This window comes from Cebidichthys violaceus, unplaced genomic scaffold, assembly GCF_023349555.1.
Source record: "Cebidichthys violaceus isolate CVI_PGR_0920_01 unplaced genomic scaffold, fCebVio1.0.p SCAF_17, whole genome shotgun sequence".
In the NCBI taxonomy this organism is placed as follows: Eukaryota; Metazoa; Chordata; class Actinopteri; order Perciformes; family Stichaeidae; genus Cebidichthys; species Cebidichthys violaceus.
Genome location: NW_027176340.1, coordinates 2,573,578 through 2,598,294, shown reverse-complemented (window position 1 = coordinate 2,598,294; position 24,717 = coordinate 2,573,578). Strand labels below are relative to the sequence as shown.

Sequence of the window (24,717 nt, the reverse complement as noted above, 5' to 3'; positions counted from 1 at the left end):
GACTCGGACTCCCTTGCTTTTGGCTTTGTTGCGCCTGAAAAAAACAGCATTTTTTTTCTGCACGAACAAGTCAAAACTTCCTGCACGTCAAGCCTGCGTTACTCTCATGGCCTTAAATCCAATTACGTTAACATTTCCAAGGTTTTGGAGGAATAAGTAGTGACCGGCTTCACACTGGCAGCGGCGTTCATAACGCCTGTAAGAACACGAGCGCTCTCTTAAATACGGTGTATTCCTGTATTCCAAACATTGGGTGACCCCGACGCGAGGCCGTTTGTTGTGCGATTTACAATTTAGCAACTTCACGACATTAAGAGACAAACGCAAGTTACTTTCAATTTCACATTTTAAAACAGCAAATTTATTTGTCTTTAAAAAATAAAAAATGAACTAAAAAGTATTACTATTTCATTGTCACTAAGAGAAACAGTACGGAAGCACTGAGTCTTTGAGCGCTTTAATCGCTCTTCAAGTATGTTAATTCAGTTCGTTGATTATTCTTCTGCAGCGGGACAAAAGCCACCAGGATAGTCGGAGCCGGTTGTCCCAGAGGGGCAGGGTCGCAAACTCCGAACTTCAAAGTTCTTGATCGCAATATCCTGGTTGAGGCAGAACCAGTGTTATCGACTTCACACATCCGTACGAGACGAGTCAAGAACCCACTACCATTTGATCCAGTGACAAGTCCGGTTCCAGAGCAGAGCGGAGCAGCTGATGTGCAAAAGCACCCGAGTCTTCAGAGTGTAGTGAGCAGGAAGAGGATGAGTTGGTCACAGAGGTGGACATTTTTAAAAGGGTAAAAGGGGAACAAAAAGAGCAGAGTGGCAAGACTAGAAGAGAGAGAACGTACAAAACAAAGAGAGAACATGGACGACCAAATCAGCAGAACACTGTCAGATCATTACAGTTAAAAGTAAATCAAATCAATTAGCTGTATTAAAAATAGCGGCGACTTCAAAACAATACCACTTGAAAGTAATAAAACTCTGAATTACAATTTCTTCTGTGGGAAAACAACGTCTTCCACATGTAAACAAATTCACTCAGAAGAGAGAAATCAAGTGTGCAGTTCTCTCTGCCCCTCCTTCACTACTATGCCCATTCACCCTTAACAGTATGTGTGCTTGTGCACCGATTGCACCAAAGATAGCAAGCGTCCGACCTTTTCCTGCCCTTATTCTCTGTAGTATTCTTCTCAAAACACCTTTTTCGGGAAGAGATAAAGTGACAAACCTCTGATGCAACCCTCCTGAGTGTTCAGAGAAGCTGCTGAAGAGGCAGAAAAAAAGGGAAGGACTGTCGAGTCTCAACAACTCCCCGTACGGGTTCAGTGTCCTCCCTTTACACATCAGCCCCCCCAAATCCTCCGTCCCCGTCATTATTTAAGTACGCCTCTCCAAGCCGGTCATCTGGGGTGCAGGAGAAAGTGATGCAGATACTCTGAAATGGCGTCCCAGTGCCTCCAGAGGAAGGCGAGGAGGATGACGAGGAGCAGCGTGGAAAGCGTGCGGCTGCGCGTTTTCATCAAGGGGACGACGCAGTTAGCCACCGTGGACACGAACACCAAAAGGACGGCCATGACGGCCAGCAGCACGTTGATTAGTTTCCCCAGGAGAGTCCGTGCCGTGGCGTTCTCCAAACCCTCGAGCTGCACCACCTGCTGCTGCTGCTGCTGCAGCTCCATCTTGGAGATACGCGTCTGACACGCCTCCAGCGCCTCCTGCAGGTCAGAGACAAACGCCGTCAGCGAACTAGCTTCGATGACAAAAAAAAAAAAAAAAAGTAGAAACATTGTTCATTTTTAGTCGAGCTCACCTGAATGTCCCTCGCTCTTTCGTACGACTGGTAAGCAATCTTCTCCTCCATGCTGGCTAGTTCCTGTTTCAAGTTCAGAATTTCATTTTGGTGCAGTTCTGTCAAGTCATTGAGTTGTTCTTCTAAACGTTCACACCTGCAAAACAGTGACAACAGCAGTACATCACAAACAGGATCTACCCGTACGGAGATATTAAGTGTTTAGGATATGATGTGACACCTGTATCGCTCTTCTTGCAAGGTCTCCATGATCATCGTGTAGTCCCGCTGATAGTGGGCCTTCAGGTTTTCGAAGGACTCCTCCAGTCGCCCTTGGTTTTCCCGGAGCTCTTGGATCTCGTGGAGTATGACGTCAAAGCCCGAGGCCTGGCCGTGGTCGAGGGTGTTGCCCTTGGAGCTGGGGGGGCCTCCGGGGGCTCCGGTCGCGCTGTTGGCTCCCGCAGAGCCGGACGTGGCGCTCGAACAGTCGTCGTCGCTGCCGTACTTCGGGCTGGACTGCAGCTGTCCGGTCCCGAGGGTCCTCGTCCCCCCGGGGCCGACGCCCTCGTCTCCCTGGGTTTCATCCAAGGAATCCTTCAGAGCCGCGATGTTGTCGGCGCTGCCAAACTTGTTGCGGATGAGGGAGGCGATTTCTCTCGGCTTGGACACCACGGCTCCGGCTGCGGAATGAGTGGCGTGAGAGAAACTGGAGAGGCCCCCCGTCACCTGTGGACGAGTGGGTTCAGGTGAAGAGGTTAGGCTGCGTCGAGTTAACGATACGAAGACGAGTTTAACCGCGGTCACACTGATCGCTCAAGTATTGATCACAGAGCCTGACAGCTTTAACAGGTTGTCATTTAAATAGGTTTAAACACAAAGAACAACATAGAATCCTGCAGTTTTAGTCTAGTTAGTCATCCATTACTGCAGTAATGAACATTTTCCACCCGTTACTTTTGTGTAGTTTAAGGCACAACGATAACTCCACATGTTGATCTTGTCATACGCTCTGAGGCGTTCCTGCTCGCAACCGAGGAACTAATTCGGATTTCTGCTTTCAAGTGAGACAGCCCCCTTATTTAAGACGACTATGAACTGTTTCATGTGCCAGTGAAGCATGAAAAGCAGCCATTGTTCATTTTAGAACAATTCTCAAACAAGTTGTCTGCTCTCTTGACACCTTTACTTTTACTCAATCAACAAATTTAGATGGAATGCGGTGTACTTAATTGGAAAAAAAGATATTTTTAGTAGTGTTTTTGTCGATAAAACCCCCTAAATATAACACTGAAGCCCCCCCCCCCCCCGGGAAGCACACACCTTGGCTCCGACATCTTTCAGCCCCTGGTGCATGTCTCGGAAGACATCTTTGGGCTGCCGAGGGATGCCGTTGTGCTCCACCTCCCGGAGCTTCCGGTGGTAGTGCTCCAGCTTCCTCTGCAGCTGCTGGATCGTCTGCGCCGACTTCTGGTTCTTCTTCTCGAACACCTGCTTGATGCGAGCGCTCTGCTGTTTGTCCGCGTTGTTGGCGAGTTTCAGGTATTCGGCCACGTTGTCGTCGCGCGCCGTTTGTTCGATTTTGATTTGTTCGGTGAGTTTGAGGATCTTCTGTTGCAGTTGGGCAATGGCCTGCTTAGTCCGCTGGGGGTCCGGGGTGCTGTCAACCACGTCATAGCCATCTGCACCGTAGGGGAGCGCGTTGGGTGACACGGCGGGGCCTGATCCATCATAGCGATCCAGCTGCGAACAGAAGAGAAGGTCATAGGCGAAACATTAAAATCACCGTTTGTCAAGGTATAACACTGGGTGATGTATTGCTGTCATTACCTTGGTGTTTATGACTAGTGCTCTGGTGCTTAAAGTTCTGTCTGATGAGAACCGTTACAGTATCTAACGTGGTTCTAAATACAGCGCTGTATTGGCATTAATATAAGTCACTACGCATTCACATTTCCCAACAGCAGATGGCGCTAGCAGAACAAAGAGATGCCACTTCACAGCTCAAGGACTCACAGGTGGAGAGATGCAGTGACTGTTGTGGGGAACAAAAGCTAAAAAAAAAAAAAAAAATAGGCCAAGTTAACAGAGGGTTGATATGGAGTTATGACTTTTGATTTTAATTTAAGTTAAAAAGGTGCAAATGATGTGAAGGCAAACTGAGGCAACAGGAGGAGAGGTAAATATAAATCTTGGTAATTAACACCAATTAACGACCAATCATAAGAGCACTATTGGAAACTGTTGAGCTGCTTGTACTCTGAAGAACTACTATAAAGTACTTCCAGTTTAAGTGTGAACCATGAAGATAGAGTAAAGCATTGTATTATCTGACAATGTGCGGTACAGGAAGATGGATTTAAAATTCACAGGCGACTAGAAAGAGCTGCCAATGAAGAACTTAACAGAGATTTACGATAAATCTCCCATTTGATTTGACTTAAACTGCAGCTCTCTAGCTCTAACACAAAGACACCGAGCAGGATGGCGAGGGGACGAAAAGACAACGGAGGATAAATGGAGCTCAGTTGACGATTATCGACTACGGAGAACAGGTCATACGTTTCTGAAGATGAATGGTGAACACAGTTATTCCATCTTGTTTATGACATCTGTTGATAAACTTAATTCCAGCTTCCAGCGCGTTGCCAGACCAGCGTGGCGTTAGCCCTGGTTTTAAGACGTCTACCTTCTCCCCATTCGTCATTCCACAGATTCTCCTGTCACACTGCTGGCATCTAGTCCCCTGCTTCAATGGCCTTTAGTGTGTGTGTGTGTGTGTGTGTGTGTGTGTGTGTGTGTGTGTGTGTGTGTGTGTGTGTGTGTGACGACTTTATCATCTGCTGGAACTACTGTGTCAGGGTTGTTGTTGTTTTTTTTAACACCCTTTTACAGTGTCAGCTGTTATAACACGGTTATGTTTCCAGATTTTCGATCAACATTCAGTGTAAGAAGAAAACGTCCCACAAGTTTGAGTTTGTTTAGCCCTGCAAGCCTCCTCTGACCTTAAGTACACTCAGAGGCAGCAAGAGTCTAAATTTAGAGCGGCTTAAAGCACATAGTCACCAACCACTCAAAGGCAATCGCTGACCTTCCACCGCTGACAGCTCATCTCCCCCGTTCACCGGTTCATCCAGGCACATCTAAGCCATTAACGGCCTTTAACACGTTCGCACAATTCACTTAGTTTTGACATTCTTTGCACAGATATTAGCGCACGACTCGGTTTTATCTTCTATTTTTTTTTTTTAACCGCTAGCTTGCAAACAATGCATTGCATGAATGCACGGCGTCTCTTTGCATTACCATTCACATGTCCTGAAGCTAATTTCTCTATGAATGCAACCATTTTAGAATTAAGTTCAGTAAAATAAGGCCATGTTTTGTTATGCGAGTTGTACTGTGCAACGTACAAGGACCAATATTTTAAAAAATAATAATAATAATAAAAAAATATATATACTTATATATAAGTATATTTTTTTATTTATTATTATTATATATATATTTTTTTATATATATATAATTAGGAATTAAGAAGAAAATTAAGAAGAAATTATATATATATAATTTATAATTTATAAAAAAAAATTAAAAATCACAAATATTTGTATATGCTCCCATCATGCTTTGGGGATATGTTGAATCCTGTGTTAACTGCTGGCAACACCGTTTTTGCCCACATTTGTTTACAGCTTTGCAAATTAGCATTTTTGGAAAGTGCTACTGCATTAGCTATTAGCGGTTCCTGAGTCCTCAGTGCACAGACAACAATTACTGGATTACTTTTTATACTCTAAAACACGATGAATAGGAGAATTTATGAGCATTTATCTGTGGTGGACATTGGAGATCTCCCTCCCTGTAAAGTGTAAGTCACGCTGACTCCAGGAGTGCGTTTCATGACTCACACAAGGAGAGCCAATCGATTTTTATTTTCTATTCTCCTTCTCCGTGCGCTCCCACACACTGGCACTCTAGGCAACTGCCTATGTAACCTATATCACAAACCTTGTATAAAACACTGGAATGTCTTCCCACTCTGTAAAGAATGTTGCATGTCCGTGGTTTCTTATTTCTCACCTGGACCACAGAGCAGAACCGAGACCCTCACCTTGTCAGGCTCCTCAGTCGAGTGGTAGCCGGACGTCAGCAGGACGTCAGCCAGAGCCGGGCTGCTGGGCGTGTCTGTGGTCGAGGACGAACGCGGGCGTCCAGCCTGCAGCAGGGCTTCATGGGTGCTGCGCCGGTGGATCTGTGGGCTGCCTTTCTGGGGAGCCTCCCCGGCGCCGCCCACCTTGCTGCGCCGGCTCTGCAGGCTGGTGCCTCGCTTCATCGGTGGAGCGCCTCGGATCTGCTGCAGAACGCGGCTCAGAGCTGCGGGAGGGGCGGAAGCGGCAGGGTTGTCAGAATCCAAAGGGAGGGCCGAGGAGGCCGGAGCGTCCCCTACTTCTGACCCTACATCAGTGGGTTCGGAGGGAGGGGCGCCTGTGCAGGACGAGACAGAGTCATGCGGGGAAACGGAGGAGCGTCGGCGCTGTGGCTGGAAGAACTGCTTCAGGCCATGGCCCAACGCTCCCATGTTCTCCAGGGCATTATGGGTGATTTTGGACAAGCCATGCTCTGACTCCGACGCCCTCCTGCCGACCTCCAGCTCCGCTCGGCCTCCCGCGTCCGGCTCCTCCGGACTCTGCTCACTACAACCCTGATCCATCAGAGACCTCCAGTTTCACAGTGAGGTTCTACTCGGGGGTGCAGGGGACTTAGCTACGTCCCGTCGACACCCCCCCTCCGCCCCCCGCCCCCCCCCTCCTCTGAGCGACTTGTCGAAAGCCGGGAAGCAGAGGGGATGACGGCGCTCAGTTGGGCCTTTTGAGTGGACATGAATCTGTGGCTTGGCTCAATGTCATGCTTGTCTACCACAAAAAAGGAAAATAAAATGGATTATGACATGCAGAAGTGAGTGAAGAACATAAGAAGAAGCAGAATATAAAAACATCCAGCAACATAAACCGGGTTGACACAGACATGAGCACTTTTTGCAAAATATTCATGATCGAAAAAAAAGCATATTTTCTCTCTGCTGAATGAAAACAGCAGGTATCCATTTGAGCTCAACAGCATGCGGCATGTCTGACAGTGCCAACCCAGCAATGGAAAAAAAACAGAAAGTCTACAAAATAAACAAGCTTTGAGAACAGTTTCTGAAATATCAACGTTTGGCATGTTGCACATGTTGAAGGTCAACGCCTTTAGGCTGCTTCTGAATTCACGTTCTATTGTTTATTTCTGGATATTCAAACCTGCACTGTACAACAAGCCCTCGTTAAAAGTTGAATAGCCACATTTCAGAAAGTATCTCACAATGGAAAATTAATAATCAACATAATTGAGAGTGCTTTGATGACGCTAACAAAGAGACTATACAGTGTGAACAAATGTAAATGAATTAAGGTGCTCGACGATCCGCGGCGGTCAGCCTCAACGAGGATTAAATCCTGGAATGTGAGAAGGACCGTTCCGAGACTTTGTCCCTCAGGTGACAGATTACATAAAAGCATTTTGGTTTTACCAACATGTGACGAGACGGTGAGACAGAGAGCAAGAGAGGAGGTGAGATGGAGAGAGAGACAGAACGCTTACCATCAGCCCAGCTTCTCCTCTACTGACTCACAACTCGGGATTGGCTAAATGAACAGAAATAGAAAAGGATACGGGTTAAAAAAAGAAGAAGAAAAAAAAAAAAGAAGCATACTGTAGCATAACACAGAAATACACAGACCTAAACACAAAGCTTCAACTTAGTAGCAGCTGGTAATAATGCATGTCGAGGGACGCTACAGCAGATGAGAGACTTAAAAACCAGCTTCTAACGCGCTGATCGTATGAAATCATAATGAACCTGTGTTTGAAATCTTAAGAGCCAGCAGCGAGCGAGCACGCTATCCTTAAACACAAATATCTTTTACAGCAGGACATGGTGAAAATATTCAAATATTCAAAAAGCCTTAAAAAAAAAAAAAAAAAAAAGGGGGGACGGGTCGGACTACAGCACACGGATTATTTTTGCAGGACAAATGGGGGAAAAACGATTCCACGAGTCAGCACTAAGTATCACTTAACAAGCCAGCAGCACAATCTAGCACCAACAAAAAAAAAAAAAAAAAAAAAAAAACCCAATGAAAGGCTCCATTAGTGGGACGCAGTGACTCACTGCTGCTGGTCCTGCTGTTAGCTCTGCAGTGTCGGATAAGAAAGCACCTTGTTAACGGGTAGGTGGGAGCGTACGGCACAACACATTCAACATGGTGAATACATGGTTACATATTTAAAAACATTTTTATTACTTTTCACTTACTGTCGTCCGTCATCTCACTCGCTGCTCAGAACAAGTGGATCCACATCAAACATCCCTCTATAGGGGCAATACTTAATAAACACACAACTGGCAACTCTAAACGACAACCCCTCAAACATAAGTGAACCATAATGAAGTTATGTTAGACATTATGTGTGTGTGTGTGTGTGTGTGTGTGTGTGTGTGTGTGTGTGTGTTTGTGTGTCTGCTGCTTTAAAAACCTCACAGATGCCAAATATAAGTGCACATTGTACCTGCTGTTGGACATACGTGTCGTAACGTTAATGTTATCGTATATATAGAGAGAGAGACTGTACTGATTTAACACCGCGTCTGAAACAGTGACTCATTTCCTGGTTCCTGAATCACTGATTATAGACAAGAGACGCCGCGGACATTCAGTAACTCGGCAGAGGAACCTCGGGACAAAAAGACGGAGGAACGGACAGACGCGGAACTTTGTCCCTCATCTACAGCGGGAAAAAAAAAAAAAAAAAAAAACAACAACGCCGTGACGTCTTGACTCCTCTCGGGGGCCGAGGGCAAAGTTTTCTTCTCAGAAGTGGGTCAGCCAAACATTCAGCCTGTCACTCTGTGCGCATGCAGCGCTCCAAGGTCACACCATCTACAGAGCGCTGGGCACGGCTCGCAGCATTTGAAGCTTTTCCTTTTTGGTGAATAAACATTCTCTACAAAATGACAGATTACTTCTTTTTTTTTTTTTTTTTGGATCTGGAAGCAAGAGCGTCCTCTTGGGTCATCGCTACGTCGGCATCAGGCTCACATGCTTTGTTCCAACATTTGCACATATTACTGAAGATTAGCATTCGTTAGTTTCAGACTGTGTTCACGAAACGCAACAATGTATTCAGCAGGGAACGTTCAGCATCGTCTTTCTATTTTTCTCATCACCTTCTGTCCTCACATCCAGTCAGAGGACCTTGTAAACTGTAATAGTGTCTTCTTGCAGCAGGTGAAACTACAATTATTATTATTACACACACACACACACACACACACACACACGCACACACACACACACACACACAGTGATAATACTATTGTTCAGCAAAAGATCTATAAAAACAAAATGAACAATTAGCTTTAAATACAACAGAGACACAGAACACTCAGCAAGAGTCCTGGTAGAGAAGCACGTACCTTCAGATGTGGTCATCAGCGGATGATTTTTGTGGATCTATTGACACAGGAAACGGTTTAATCCAAGTGAATTTCCCGCACTGCTTCCTCTGAGTAATTCTTACAAGTGGGAAACCGGTGGGATAGCTGTCAAACTTTAGTCAGCTGTTTCCATGGACATTTAGAAAAATCACATGCTGCAAAGAAAAACAAAAAGAAACACAAGACGGGGTGAGAAACGGTGAAAAAACATTTTGAACACACAGGTGACGTCCCATTTATTAAAATGGCATCGGACCGATCTACTCATCTTCTACTGACGTCTCCAATAACTGCTGTATTAACGATGTACGACAGAGTAGCCTATCGACGTGCTATATAAGCTATCTGTGATCGCCACGGATACGGTTTATCCTCAGCATTACTCACTTATTTGTTCCCCTCAAACTAATTCAATTTAAAAACACGAATCAGCGAAATACACCGAAGCAGAAAAAACTGGAAGTTTGGATTGAACCGTCAGATATTTATACCATCAGATGTTATTTTAGGAATCCTCACATGGGATTCTATATATATATATATATATATATATATATATATATATATATATATATATATATATATATAGAGTAGACCAGAACTAGATTATATGCAGTCTGAGATCTATCGTGATATTAGCCTCCCTGACTGATAATAGTCACCACACATCAATGACTCCGTTAAGATAATAAACCTGACGAGCAAACAAAAAAATTAAAAGTGTATATAACATATGCAACATCTAAACCAACCGGCTCCTAGATCAGAGGATAGGTTTTGCAGCCAGCTTGATATTGTGAGGAAATATAACCAGCAGGATCAGCAGATTTCAGCAGCATCAGCTGGAGGATAAAACCCAGATATTACTATTGTTATTATTATTTTTCATATATTATTATGACACAGACATTTGAGGGTAATATCATGTGAGTAGACTAGAAGTGATCACTCAACACAAACAAACTAGTTCAGCCAGTTTTACTGGAAGCTCATTCAGGTCTGTTGTTTTAAAATAGCAAGAGAAGAACTCCTATCCAGCTTTGTGCAGCGCAGGCCCTCCGAGGCGTTTCAGCTTAATTAATGGTGTGATGTTAATTAATGGTGCCGAACAGCCCCATGGGAATATGTGCAGGGAAATGAACCACACAACTGAGATTTAAGTGAATCAACGATGATTCAGCATCAAAACGCACCGTGACGTTGTCTCGCTGAATAAACACGCGCGCGGATATTCGGTCATACGTGCATTCCGATGAGATCATCGCCACCCAATCAGTCGGAACAATAAAGTTTCCCTTTCTTTTAGACTATTTTGTTAGTCCATGCTAGTTAAAACGCACGCTTTCCATTAAACACGCAAAGGTTAGAGAGCGTACTATCGCCGTGCAGCTCACGGTTAGTTAATTAAATCACTCTCTAGGTTACAGGTGCACTCGGTGTCATTACATGTAAGGTAACAGTAGTAACGCGCCACGCGGATGCTCACCACATTTTTAAAAAGCAGATGAAATAAATCTCGTTCACGAGTTACCGGGCGTTGTTGTTTTTTTTTTTGAGCAACGTTAATAAGTTGCTGAGAATAGTCTTGAGCCCAACGGTTTAACGTTAGCCTAAAGATAAGAAGAGGATGAAATTAGCAGCTCGCTAGCCAACGTCCGTAGGCCTTTAGCTCTTTAAAAAAAAACACACACACACACTCACATGTATCACATAATAGCGGAACACGTCCACGGAGTCGGTCGTGCTGTTGACGGGTGGTGCCGACCGTTGTGGTGGATGAAGTCCGGGTGGATCGTTAACGCCGTTTTGGTGGCTTGTCTGCCCCTCCGGTAGCTAGCAGTACAAGCTAACAGTGGTGCACCGGGAGGTGTTCGTTTTACTTTACAATGCACACCGGTGCTGCTGTGCGGGGCGAGGTCACGGTGTTTAATGGTGTTGTGTAGTTAGGTTAGGTTTACTGAATATGTAGCGTAGCACCTGTCCGACTTACTGCGTCAAACCTTTAAATGATTTATGAGTATTTATATTTTCTTTTTCTTCAAATTGATGGATAACATAAACGCCAGAGCATGTTTTTAACACATTATGTATTTAGACAGAATTAACCTCTCATCACCGCTTTCCTCTGTTAATAAACAAACTGTCACTTTACACTTAACCCCCAAAAATAACTGGTTTGAATATCAGATGGTGCCCATCAATGTAACGTGATACACACTTCTGACTGCTTTACCTGTTCACACAACTTTATAAAAAAAATGTTTTAAAAAAAAAAAGCAGTCCTGCATCAGGATGCTGGTTGTACAGTCATCACATAACCACAGGTGCCATTACTGCTTAGTGATACAAGATGACCCCTCTATCTGTGTGTAACTCCATTTTATAGAAACGCAGACGAATCCTGCCCATAGAGCGGCCCTCACAGGTGTGAAAGCCTCCAAAACACACCGGGGTTGACTCGGATTGGAGGTATTGGGTAAGCCATCTGTCACGTACTCCCACCAGGGCTTTCTTAATCACACCTTGGAGTCTTGTATTTCACGGTGGAGTATTTAAGTCCCGCATCTCTCACAGTGTCGGTCTGCATTAGCTTCGACCCCCCTCTTTGAATTGGTAACATAAGCCGGAGTTTAACTGAGGACAAAAGCCCCAAAAATTGTTCAGTCAGCTAAAAAGTAGTTCAATTTAATCTTACACATCCTGGTCTGACCGATGTGATGTAATTGAATCCGGCTCTGGGTGTTGTCTCCGAAATTAAACCTTTTTTTACAATACGCAATCATTTTTGCTTTTCCTACTCGCTCACGTGTAACTACGTTGTAGCATCGCCCGTCCAGACTACCCTGGGTGGCTAAAACAGGCGCTTACTCGCCGCCTTGGCGACTCAGCCTGTCAGTTAGCAGCCTGGCTAGACTCTCCCTAGCTAGGAAACATCGCTTCGGCCATGGTTTAGCTACAGGGCGCGCACACACACACACACACACACACACACACACACACACACACACACACACACACACACACACACACACACACACACACACGGGGCACCTCGCCAGGCGGGCGGCGACAATTGGATAAACGAGGCTAATCAACCGCAGCCCTCGGGCACATCGGATCACAGCGTATGGAAACACATTTCATTCATAGAACGGTGCGCGAAAAAAAAATGTGTTGCTTTGCTGGCTTCAACTTACATGGGCGCTGAGAGGATTGTGTTGATGACCGTTCATTTCTCCCGATGGTGGAACACTCCCACGGTGACGTCAGACAGCGTGCTCGACGTCCGAACAGCTGAGCGCCAGGCAAACCGTCCCGTATGATCCACGCAGGTGATCCAGTTAAATTACAATTTGATACATTTTAGGATTATTGTTGGAGATTTGGACACTGAACGTGTCCTCGGGGGGGGGGGGGGGGTGTAGCTACTTTTGAGGACACTCGGGTCATGTCCTCGGTATTTTTGTGTGTTATTGTAAGTGTTATCAGACTCAATATGAATACTTTTTAACAGTTCTTAGGGCAAGAAAGAATTGTCAGTAAGCTTCTTTTTTTTTTTTGCCCACCACAGTGTTATTCCAGGCATTGCTGAGAAGGCTTTGAAGTATGTAGAGTAGAAATTATGCGCACTATTTGTCAATAAATCAAATTAGTCAGCAACTTGTATCATCATTTTATGCAGACCAAATAATGAATCTAGAACACAATAGATGAATCCGTAGTGAAAACAGGTGCTAGTTGTTGACCTAGAAACATTCTTCATGCAGAGAAATACAATTTACAGAAAACATCATAAATAATATATTAATAATCATATGAAGAAAAAAAAGAGAGACACTAAGACATGAACTCAGCTACAGCCCTGGACGTCTTTACCCATCAAAGTGTTTTCTTTCAAACATTAAACAAAAAAAACAGTAACTTATTTACTTAAAATAACATTTTAAATTCCTCTTACTACATGCAAAGCAAGAAACGCTCCCTAGAGAGTCTGTGAGGGAAACCAAAATGCACAAAGGGGAGTCAGTGAAGCTCCTGGAGACCGTCAGCAGAACTTTTACCGGTTTCATGCTGCAGATTTTGGCCTTTGATGAGAAGGGAAAAGATTAAATGAAGGCATGGCACGGTACAAAGGCCGACATTGATGCTGTTCAGACGGAGCTGGGTGTGCAAGAAGATCAGGAAATACTGGAATGGGAGTCTGCTGAGGAACATAGTGTGCCGGCATAGAAGGGTGTGGGTAATAAAGGTAAATAGTCACATTGGTTGATGTGGTTTGAGTTGTTTGTCTATGAGAGCGATACTTAGGAGGATATAACACAGGGAAGTGGTAGGTCTGAGGATGACCATGATGTGGTTTGGGCTGCTGGATTACAGGTTTGGGTCTCTGAAGAGCTTGAGGTTGACCTTGTGGAGGCTGCAGGTGTTGTGAGAACAGCAAGAAAGGATATTGAGGGGGCATTGGAAACTGGGGAACACAAGGCTTCCCATCATGCTTAGGGGTGGAGGCCGGTGTGGTTAACAAAACCTTTGTGCTAGTGGTAGAAGGAGGAGGAGGAGGAGGAGGAGGAGTTGGATGGAAAATTCCAGGTACCATGGGGAATTGTGGGGGGAAAAAAAAGGTCATGGATACTCCGGCATCTGAGGTAGTTGGGCCGGGGGAAGCAGCAGTGTTTTTTTATCAGCAGTAGATTGTGGGCCGGGAAACCGACGGTGATGAGAGAACTGTGGATACTGAGGTGTAAATGGGAATGCAGGTGCAGGTGCTGAGCTGCAGGTGCCTCTTGGTATCGACGCATAGTTGTTGCTGCTGTAGGCTCGACGTCCAGTAATGAAAGGCATGAGACCCAGAGCGCAATATCCGCCAGCAGAAGATGGAGTAAATGCTTCTCATCCTGCAAGGAAACAAACTGAGCGAATCAAAAGCATGCGTCCATATCGGCTTCCATTTTTAACCACAAGAGGGCCCACCCTACCTTGATCTTTCTGCACAAGCCTCTGGTGTAGGGTGCAGTGAGGGTCAGTCCTCCAGAGAGCACTTTAATAGCAAATTCAGTTATTTGTGTATTGGACAAAATGCCAAACTCCTTATATTTGTCAAACCGACCACTATCCACAAGACAGTGAGGAGCTCTGACCCGTTTCACCTTCAGAGTCAGCAAGTTGTCGCTACAGTGCTCTGATGGATCCATGTGCTTCAGTTTTGCAATCATCACAATCGTGCAACACTGGAAAAAAAAAAAAAACAAGCACAAATTCGGTTTGGTGAATTCAAAAACACCAGAGAGCCATAATTAAATGTGACGTCGCTCATTTAAAACTGATTCATGACTCATGTTTAATGAAGGATCTGGAGGCGTTTTTGAACAGTCGTCTCAATATTTTGACAAGTATGTCCAGATACAAGGACACATATGCAGGCTACGAGTGTATTAGTGACATGATACATCCACGATGCATCCCAATAATCATTGACGCATTCCTCTCAAAGCCTACAAACGGAGGCCTTTGCACAATCAAACAGCTTGTCTGTAATTATGTTGTACAGAAGTTAGAGTCACCGTGACCACAAAATACAACATATGACTTCTCCAAGGCATGAGTACGTCAATTTTAGACCAACACAAGTAAAGCAGTTTTCTGCTTAGATGAGGCCGTCTCTTGCGAGAGTGTTGCTGTCCGCATTATGCGACCGTCACTGCATGAAGGATAATAGAGAGTGGCTAGTTAGAAGTGGTGCTCCTGACACAAGAGACAGCTCAGAGGTCTGTGACATCATCTTCAGATCAGCTGACGCATCACTGCCGAGAGAGGTACATTCTTCCTTCTGATGTGCAGCAGCTGGAGACCCAACACTGCCATTATAGTCACTAGTAACACTGGGTGACTGACTCCGTATCCAACTTCCACCAGTAGCCAAGATAAGCTAGAGGTAAAGTTATTGTTCCACCATTTCCATCGGTTGGTGTCTGCGCACACTCTGCTGTTACTCGCTTTGCACGCTTCTCAATCCGCTGTGAAGGAACCCACTGAGGTACAGAAGGCCTGAGAAGCGGATGTAGACGAGAGAAACACTTGCCGAAGATTCCCATGCAGAGACCCCAGCGTAGGGAGAGGGTCTGTAGCAACAGAGGGGAGAGCTGGCGATAAAAGTTGGTACAATGCGATAAAGCCGGCCCTCCAACCATCCATGGGTGCTACAGCTTTAGCGGTAGAAGTAATAACTTCAACCCTCCTGAGTGTGACCAGAGCGAGGGAAACCTGTGCCCACAGAAGGAGCTGCAGAGGAACATTATGCAGTGCTGCCAGAGGAGCACGAGAGAGGATCTGATGGGTGCCAGAAGGATCGAGCAGAAGGAGGACACCGCGCAGACTACCACTCAGGATCAGGAGAGTGTTTGCCAAAATCAGGGCGTCACAGAGGGGGGGGGGGGGGGGGGCCTGGCAGTCCCACAACTGCCAGGGCTGAGCCATCAATACGAAAAGGGCTGGCATATCCAAAAGACATGTAGTTCCCAGGAAACATGCCAGTGTGCGGCTCGTGTCGTCCCAGAGCAGACTGGTGCCATTAGAGTTCGTGAGAACAAGACTCCTGTGGCATGATGAGTAGCGACGAGAAGAGGTTAGAGTAACGGAGAGCAAAGAAGAACGCCAAGTCCAAATCCCCAAATCTGTAGAACAACAAAGACAGAAATGAACAGTCAGGCATATCAGACTGACATTATATAGATCACATTAATGTGACTATTCCACTTCAAAATAGACCCTCATTATACATCAACGGAATGTATTTTTACAGTACTCTATTTTATATAATTGCAAATGAGTTGATGGTAGAACGACTTTAAAGAGCATTGAAAAAGCTTTAGGCGCAAGGTAGCCTCTAAAACAAAGTACTCTACCTATTAACAGTCGTCTCACAACATTATCAAAACACAAAAAGCCCATTGCCGAAATAATCGGTCCTTTTAAACTAAACTAAATGTTGATTTTAAATGCTCAATAAAACCAGATAAGTCAGATGTACCTGAGATTCCTTTTGCTCTTCTTCTGGGTAGCACTCCACCTCTCGATGCAGTGGAGTCTGATTTCTGATACACAAAGAGCATCACGGTGAGGATTGAACCCACGATCGTGCTCACAGCCATCAAGCTGAGTCTTATTCTATTACTGCACCGGCTGGTTACTTGGCAGCCTCCCATCCTGATGTCACCTGAACAAAAACAGTTGCAAAAACCAAAATACCAGGGCCAATACTGGGGTTGGGGAGAAATGCATTAATACGCATATTCTGAGGGGTTATTGTTTTCACATATGTAGATTTAAAAAAAAAAAAGAAACATTGTGTAAATAATTGACTATTAATAAAAAAAAAAGCCCACACGCCTCACCTACCGTTGCCCAGCTGTGTTAAGGTGAATCCCTTTTCTATAGGATTACATTAAGTAGCACAAAGTCACGTGAAGTGATAACGTGAAGCCAACTAGACACGCGCACTCCAGCATTGTTTCACGACGACTCACTGGCTCAATAAACGTATGCACATGCGAGGGACAACCATGACATGACATAGGGAGAGTAGGCCAGGTTCGATGCATGCTTGTGCGTCAAAATGACATGCAAAAGTCACAGTCGCCACTTAGATCAACGTTAACATGTGTTCACTATTATTGTAAGCAATTTTATTTGGAGAAAAATATGAAGGATATATGTGTATTACTCCCTCCACCGCTTCCACCAGAGAGCCCCTGCAGTCTGCAGTGAGTGTGGGAATTAACTCTTTGCTATCCAGTGTGTAGAGGGCATAGCCTATGCACACAGTACATCTGTGTCGGTCCACCTTAAGACGGGCAAGAGGCAGTTTGTTGTGGGGAGAACTGTGGGAGGCCCTCAGCAGCACATGCCTGGCTCTTTAAGGCAGACTGGGGAAGTTAGATTTTGTTAAAGGTACATGCATTCCAATGTTTACCATCACCAGAACATCCCTGGAAAGCATTGTAACACTGCTGCAGTATGGATATTTTCATGTGTCAATTTTAAATGACTCAACCTGGAGCTTAGTTTTCAGAGCCTTGTATAAAAGATGGTGATAAGGGAGGTAGTCTGACAAAATAAGGTCCATTTACTTGCATCTTTCTGAGCTTTTAAAGTCATTTCACAGGTATTGTGGCATGTAGAGATTATTATGAGGCCAATGCACAACAGAACTCGGCAGAAGTGTCAATTTGGATTTCATTTTATAGAAAAAAAATCACTCAATAAATGATTTAATTCAGATTTAATATCCAACTAGCTATCTGTCTGACTTTCCATCTGTCCTCTTCTATTATTCCCCTACTCTGTTTTTCAGTGCCAGACAATAAAGATAACATATGTGTGTATGGTCATATGGTAATATTTCATGGCTCTAAATCACCCAATAATTGTTTTGGGGATTTTTGATTCAACAAACAAATTATGAAATATGATGAAGCATCATTATCCAAGCCTACAGCTTGTCTGTAAACCTGTGGCAGCATGGCTCGTCTAAATGCCATGATGCCACCTCTCAGAATGGGAACTCTAGTTAACAGGACACAGCGGCAGGCCGTCACTGGCTGAGCAGTCTGGAGAGGAGTCGCGTTATTTTTGGGGCCTAACTTCCGTCATTTTCTATCTCACGGGATAAACACAGTGGAGGTTTTCGCATGTGTCGCTGTGAAAGTGTAGGTTTGCAGTAATACCACTCGGGGTTCAAGTGGATTCATAAATCTGTGCTTTGCTGGAGCTGTGAAACTTGTTTTTCCACCGTTGCGTGCGTGGATCTCTCACCCTGAAACAAGCAGACGTCAGACCTCGCCCGCTCGCTGCTGCTGCTGTTACATTTTTTTGTATCGCAATCTAATCACCGCATTGTTTGCGGGATTATACCGCCGCTACACGCGCTATGTAGTTAAGTGAACGGTGTGGTGACGGTAGCTGTTAGACGTTTATCGGTTTTTTAGTTTTAAACGCCGTGCCTTGGCGGAAAGGAGAGGATTTCGTTTTATTTAAGGTAGCATGACAGGATCCAGAGCCATCGAGCTAGCTAGCTAACGTTAGCACGACGATTAGCTAGCTTTATGTTACGTGCAATGAATGGACTGCTGCTTTAATGTGTTTAAATGTGTACTGTGAGCAAATCGCATTATTTATACTAATTAGATATCGCAATGGCTTTCGGCGGTGTTAAATACAGGTAACGGTTGCTAGCAGGCAAACTATCCATACGGGCTGTGTCCAAACAGTGCCTTGCTAACATCGTGAAGCTAACGTGCTAACCACTAGCTGGAACGTTGACACCATTATTAAACAGTCGGGAGACAAAGTCGGGCAACTATTTTGTTCGCGCCCTCTGAACATTTGACCAGAATCGTCGTTCATATTTTAATAATTTAACTAAATCCGTGACTGTAATGCCTAACTAGAAAAAGTTGAAGCGTAGCTCATTTATTGTGTTACAAGCCAACATGCACTTTGTCCCGTCTACTATGTTATACTAGCGTCCACCTATTAAACCAGCAGAGGTTTAAATACAATCAGCCAATTATGTAATGCCTATATATATATATTTCTGCATACAAGTATTCTTCATTAACGTTATATGTGTTTTCGATGCATTGTAAATGTGAGCGGGTTTTAATTACATTCTCCAACTGTTGGAATATGCATCTTTCTAGGTCATTTGAGGATGAACGAGCAGGACAGTGGAGTGGTTTCCTTCGATGAGTATGTGCGGCAGAAAGCCCGCACGGTCCCTCAGCACAGGATGAAGGAGTTCCTGGAGTCTCTCGCCAAGGGCCCAGAGGTGCTGCAGGAGTTCAGCCAGCAGGGAGGGGCCGCCACCACCACGGCCATGGTGTACCAGCAGCAGGATGCCAACTGTGTATACACAGACAGCACGGAAGTGGCTGGCTCTCTCTTAGAGCTGGCTGGTCCGGTAAGACCTGGTCCCCCCCCTCCTTTTTTTTAATATATATTATTGATTTTCTTTACTGTGCTGCGCTTCATATATGTGCATGCTTTATGACCGGTACAGGTGACCTCGGCAGAGATTTCACCTCATCTGTCTGTGCATCAAGAGTCTGAGCAGCAGCTTCAGGTGCAGGTTAGTTTATATGCCAACGTCTCACGTCTTATGTCCTCTCATACTGTGTCTTTAATGGCACGAGACAAATGGGGTCCTGCAGGGCCCAGAATCACGAATCGCTGCCGAGAGGGGAAACGAATAAGAAGGCGGCGTGGTGTTTTGAGTCTTTAAGTTAAAGTTGGTGAAGTCACTTTGCTCCCTCAGCTCTGATACTTTCACCCACTTAATGTTGAGAATTCTATTTAATGCTTCTATGTAATGATACATCTATATTACAGTTAATATTCATATTTTATTTTTTTTTACTGTAAGGTGCCTCGTTAATCCATTCAGTAAAACATTTACTTAATTCTTGAATCTTTTCCTGCTGGTTATTAGCCTCCATGCTTCACACTGGTTGTTAGGAGGCGTGTGGATACACATTACAGTGGGATAAATCATTCGCCTTCTCTCTACTGCTGCACTTGTGATTGTCGCTCTGTCCTTCATTTTTTTTTATATATATATATATATATATATGTATGATTTAAGCCAATCGTGGAAAATTCCACAATTGACAATTACTCTATTTTGGAATTTCACTGCAACAAAAACATGCAGTTGTGTCACTTTTTCTGTGGAGAACAAACTGTTTGTCCTGCTACTATTGTAGAAGAGCAGCTTCAACATTTATCATCAGAAATGTTATTAATTTAAAGATAAACTCACTTCACCATTAGAAAAAAAGAACTCCAGATTGTATTAAGCCATTAGCCATTCATTGATTTGACTGCTGACTGGCCTGTTCGTTTTCCCCAACTCTCCCTCTGTGCCAGGTTCAGATTCAGGAACAGCAAGGCCAAACAGTTGGCCAGGTTCTTCAGGTGGCCTCCCCCTCTCAGCAGGACCTGCAGGGAATCTCAACAGCCCACTTTGTCCAGCAGGGAGAGCTCACCGAGGAGCAGCAGCAGCAGGTACAGGATTTATTCAAGCAGTCGCCCACATCGAGCGCGTCCAATGTGATGCTGGCTTGTGACCGTGTCGTCTGTGTTCCACAGATTCAGGCGCAGCTGGTTGCGGCTGTAGCCGGAGGACAACAAATCCAGTTGTCAAGTGGACAGCAAATCCAGTTACAAGGAACGCAGCATATTCAGCTGCCGGGCGGCCAGCAAATTCAACTTGAGGCGGGCCAACATATTCAACTACAGGGAGGCCAGCAGATTCAACTACATGATGGCCAGCAAATTCAGCAAATCCAGCTCCAGGGAGGCCAACAGATTCAGCTCCAGGGTGGCCAGCAAATACAGCTTCCCGGTGGCCAGCAAATTCAGCTACAGGGGGGCCAGCAAATTCAGCTACAGGGTGGCCAACAGATTCATTTGCAGGGTGGCCAACAGATTCAGCTACCTGGTGGCCAACAGATTCAGCTCCAGGGTGGCCAGCAAATTCAGCTTCCTGGTGGCCAACAAATTCAGCTGCAAGGTGGCCAGCAAATTCAGCTTCCAGGAGGCCAACACATTCAGCTACAGAGTGGCCAGCAAATTCAGCTTCCAGGCGGCCAACACATTCAGCTCCAAGATGGCCAACAGATCCAGATTCAGACCATAGAGGCCATGTCTCATTCGCAGCAACAGGACTCTCCCAGGGAGGCAGAGAGGAGGTCCGCCACGGTCTCAACTGTCCTCCAACCGGCCAAGAAGCGCAAGGTGGATGTCCCTCTTTCCGTGTCGTACGCTGTCCCTCAGGGCCAACAGGTGGCCACAGTTCTAGCCATCCCTCAAGGGCAGCAGCAAAGCTACGTGTCCCTACGACCAGATTTGCTCACTGTTGACAGCGCACAGCTGTACAGCACAACGGGAACAATCACAGGTCCCACGGGCGAGACCTGGACCATCCCCGTGTACTCCACTCCACAGCAGCAGGGGGTGACTCACATCGCCATCCCGCAGGACACGTACAACACAATGCAAGTCACCACCACCAACGGTAAGGACAAGATGTCCCCCAACTCCTCATCGCGGTCCACAGACGTGCAGTCGGCCTCCGGTGGGACACAGGAGGAGATCGTGCAGACCCTGTTCCCGGCTCAGTTCATGAACGGGAACATTCACATCCCCGTGGCGGTGCAGACTGTGGGAGGGACTTACAACGCCACACAGTCGGTGCACATATGGGACCCGAATCAACAGCAGGGCCAAGTAGAAGAGGGACAAGAGCAGCAGCTCCATCTGCAGGTTTGAGCTGATCCTTTCATTAGCTGATATCTGTCCAATGCAGTGCACCTTGTTTTTCCCCCCAATAGCTCAATGCATACAATAAATAAGCAATCTTAAAATATTTCTTATGCTGGGATGAGGATGAAAAACATGGGAGACGTGTATCATTAAAGTCAGGAAATACTGTCAGCAATTCCCCCCCCCCCCTCACAAAGCACTAACTGCCGTTTTTTTCTTTTGGCGTCCTGCAGGGCCACATGGAGACGGAGGGTCACGCTGAACCGCCTACAGAGATTATGGTTCCTATCTGCCTAAAGCCAGAGGAAGGCCTGGAGGTCTGGCGTCTTTGGGTGAAGCGAAAAAACACGGAGCTGAACAAGCAGGAAAAGACCAAGCTTGCGCCGATAGGACGTAAGTCAACGAGCAATCGCTGGAACGACTCCCAACAACGCCGATGACTTTAAACTTTCAGTATGTTTTGAGAACCAAGCACGTCTCCATTAGCGGCGCTAACTCCTCTCTGCTGCAGGTCGTCAGCCGCTGCGTTACCAAGAGGACTTGGTGTCCAGCGCGGTCGCTGAGCTCAACCTGGGCCTCTCTCTGATGACGCAGGAGGCCCGAGGATCGGACGAAGAGCAATTCACATCCGATGTGCTGTATTATGTTTTTTTGTGTATACAAAAGGTCAGTATCCCAATGCTCCACGATGTACGATGCCAAAAGCCTGTCTCATTTAAGATTTAACCACACATTTTTATTTTTATTTTTATTTTTCCCCAGTATCTCTTTGAAAATGGACGTGTGGATGATATTTTCTCCGATCCGTATTACACACGTTTTTGTGGGTGCTTACACAAAATTCTGGATGGTTGGAAACCCAGTGTCCATCCTTTAGGTGGGAGAGAATGATCAACATTCATAGTTTCTTTAATTGTGTTCTGTAGAAAGAATTTGCTGATTGTGTGTTTTTTTTTGTTGTTGTTTTTTTTCCGTCTCAGGTTACGTCATCCCGAGTCACGTGACGGAGGAGATGCTGTGGGAGTGCAAACAGCTCGGTGCTCATTCACCAGCCACGTTGCTCACAACTCTAATGTATTTCAACACTAAGTGAGTGACCTCGTCTCGGCACCGAATGACCCGAATCTGTTCCCTTTTTAATGACGCGGACGTGTATTTGTGATGTAATTGCTGTGTGTGTGTGTGTGTGTGTGTGTGTGTGGTTGGTTCGTCTCAGGCATTTCCACCTGACGACACCTGAACAGCACATGAAAGTAGCTTTCTCCAAGGTCCTGAGACACACGAAGAAGAACCCGGCGAACGCCAAGGACAAAGCCACCAGCATCCGCCTTCTCAAAGGACAAGGTCCGAACAGCGCCGGACAGAAAGGTGCTCAAAACAGTAAGCCGCTCGCTCGCGTGAATCCAGCTGTGAGTCGCAACCCTCTGACAACGGGTGTTGCTGCTGCTTGACCTTGTCGTGTCCGTTTCAGGAACCGACGACATGTACGAAGAGCAGATCGAGGATCCTGAGAATCCTCTCCGCTGCCCCATTAAACTTTATGACTTTTATCTCTTCAAATGGTGAGCGACTCAACCGCATGTTACTGGATCGTTCTTCAGTGTAAAATATACTGAACTCCCCCTTTTCTTTCTTTATTCAACCGTCCCTCTTTTTTTCCAGCCCTCAAAGCGTTAAGGGACGCAACGACGCGTACTACATGACTCCGGAGCCCGTCGTCGCGCCCAACAGCCCGATGTGGTACTCATCTCAGCCCCTCACGACTCAGCAGGTGGAGCACGTTCTGGCCCGCATCATCGTGGTCCGAGAGATCCAGGAGATCATCGGCATCGGTCCGGACCTCATGAGCTAAAAAGGGACTGACTGGACTCGTGGGAACTTGGTCTCCTGTCACTGATTGTTGACTATGCAGTATCCATCCTGATTCTATAAACCACAATGAGCGTCATCTCAAATCAAAGGGATCAATCATTATTTCTCTCTTGAGGAGTGCGTCACAACAGCAAAGATGGGGTTTTTTTTTTTTTTCTTCTGTTTTTCAGCTGATTGGTTGGACTGTTCTGTCTCTTGACTACCTTTGTAAGCCATTGCCTCTGTAACCTTTAAACTGGCAAGTAAGGGAGACGTTAGTCTCGCGCCACGCTGGACTCCGATTGACGTCCCTGTCCTCTGCAGAGACGGTTTACTGTAAAAGTATCAAAACAATACGAGGATATTTAACCTTTCTCTACTTAACCTCACAGACCATTTACCAAATAGTCTCTTCAAAGTCCAACTCCATGACATCTTAATGGACGATTACAGGGACCACTTCTCACCACTTTTATTTTTATTTTTGTTTTTGTTTTTGTATACTGACTGCATTTTGGATCATGTATTGATACGTTCAAAGCTGAAGAACTTGTGCCTGTTTTAAAAAAAAAAAAAAAAAAAAAGACGTCATAATTTACGCTTGTGGATCTTTGAGTGAGTTGATCCTCAGATAGTCACAGTGTGTGTGTGTGTGTGTGTGTGTGTGTGTGTGTGTGTGTGTGTGTGTGTGTGTGTGTGTGTGTGTGTGTGTGTGTGTGTGTGTGTGTGTGTGTGTGTGTGTGTGTGTGTGTGTGAGAATCCTTGTATCAGAAGTCAGGACAATTCAAAATTGAAGAGTTTTTAGCGCTGAGCTGTCTGTGGAAACGCAGCTCTGACCTTTGAAATGAGGATTAGTTTGAGGCCTTTTCAAGAATGACTTGTTGCACCAACATCATCCAAACCCCCATCGGTGCCTCCCGTGAGATGAATTTGAGTTTGGATTACTACATTGACGAAAATAGTTGTGAAAGTTTTTTTTTATTATTATTACTAAAATTGAGTTGTATGGCACTGTTCAGTCATTTTCCGTCTGATAATTTAATTTAACTTCACAACCGTAAACAAAGGTTTACGATCCTCAAGATAATCTTCACAAATGAACACAACTATAATTCATCTTAGTGACACGTTGACCGTGTGACTCACACAATTCAGTCAGTGTTGTGACGTGAAGGTGAAGGTTGAGGTTTCACATACAAACATTTTCTACCGCA

General features: G+C 45.3%; 2 protein-coding genes across 4 annotated transcripts; one reads left to right on the top strand and one right to left on the bottom strand.

Annotated features, from left to right (window-relative positions):
* Positions 1-328: 328 nt before the first annotated feature.
* Positions 329-12,634, bottom strand: tmcc1b (transmembrane and coiled-coil domain family 1b). 3 transcript variants are annotated; one of them, XM_068712029.1, is made up of 8 exons: positions 12,529-12,634; positions 9,311-9,486; positions 7,435-7,478; positions 5,906-6,707; positions 3,115-3,534; positions 2,036-2,520; positions 1,816-1,951; positions 329-1,720 (listed from the first exon to the last, which is right to left on the bottom strand). In XM_068712029.1, the coding sequence occupies exons 4-8, from the start codon at positions 6,503-6,505 to the stop codon at positions 1,406-1,408; spliced, it is 1,956 nt and encodes a 651-aa protein (XP_068568130.1). In that variant the 5' UTR covers positions 6,506-6,707; positions 7,435-7,478; positions 9,311-9,486; positions 12,529-12,634; the 3' UTR covers positions 329-1,405. The 3 variants fall into 3 exon arrangements, with proteins under 3 accessions (XP_068568130.1, XP_068568133.1, XP_068568132.1); XM_068712032.1 differs by having other exon boundaries at positions 5,906-6,168; positions 12,529-12,629; XM_068712031.1 differs by lacking the exon at positions 12,529-12,634 and adding an exon at positions 11,033-12,252.
* LOC137873703 (transcriptional regulator QRICH1-like) lies at positions 12,514-24,514 on the top strand. The gene is given in 14 exon segments (XM_068712028.1): positions 12,514-12,609; positions 12,611-12,637; positions 12,639-12,663; positions 19,030-19,289; positions 19,389-19,457; positions 20,255-20,392; positions 20,477-21,652; positions 21,886-22,045; positions 22,164-22,318; positions 22,415-22,529; positions 22,633-22,741; positions 22,869-23,032; positions 23,124-23,214; positions 23,315-24,514. Coding segments are annotated over 14 exon segments (2,760 nt in total). The 5' UTR covers positions 12,514-12,528; the 3' UTR covers positions 23,505-24,514.
* The last annotated feature ends 203 nt before the right edge of the window (positions 24,515-24,717 follow it).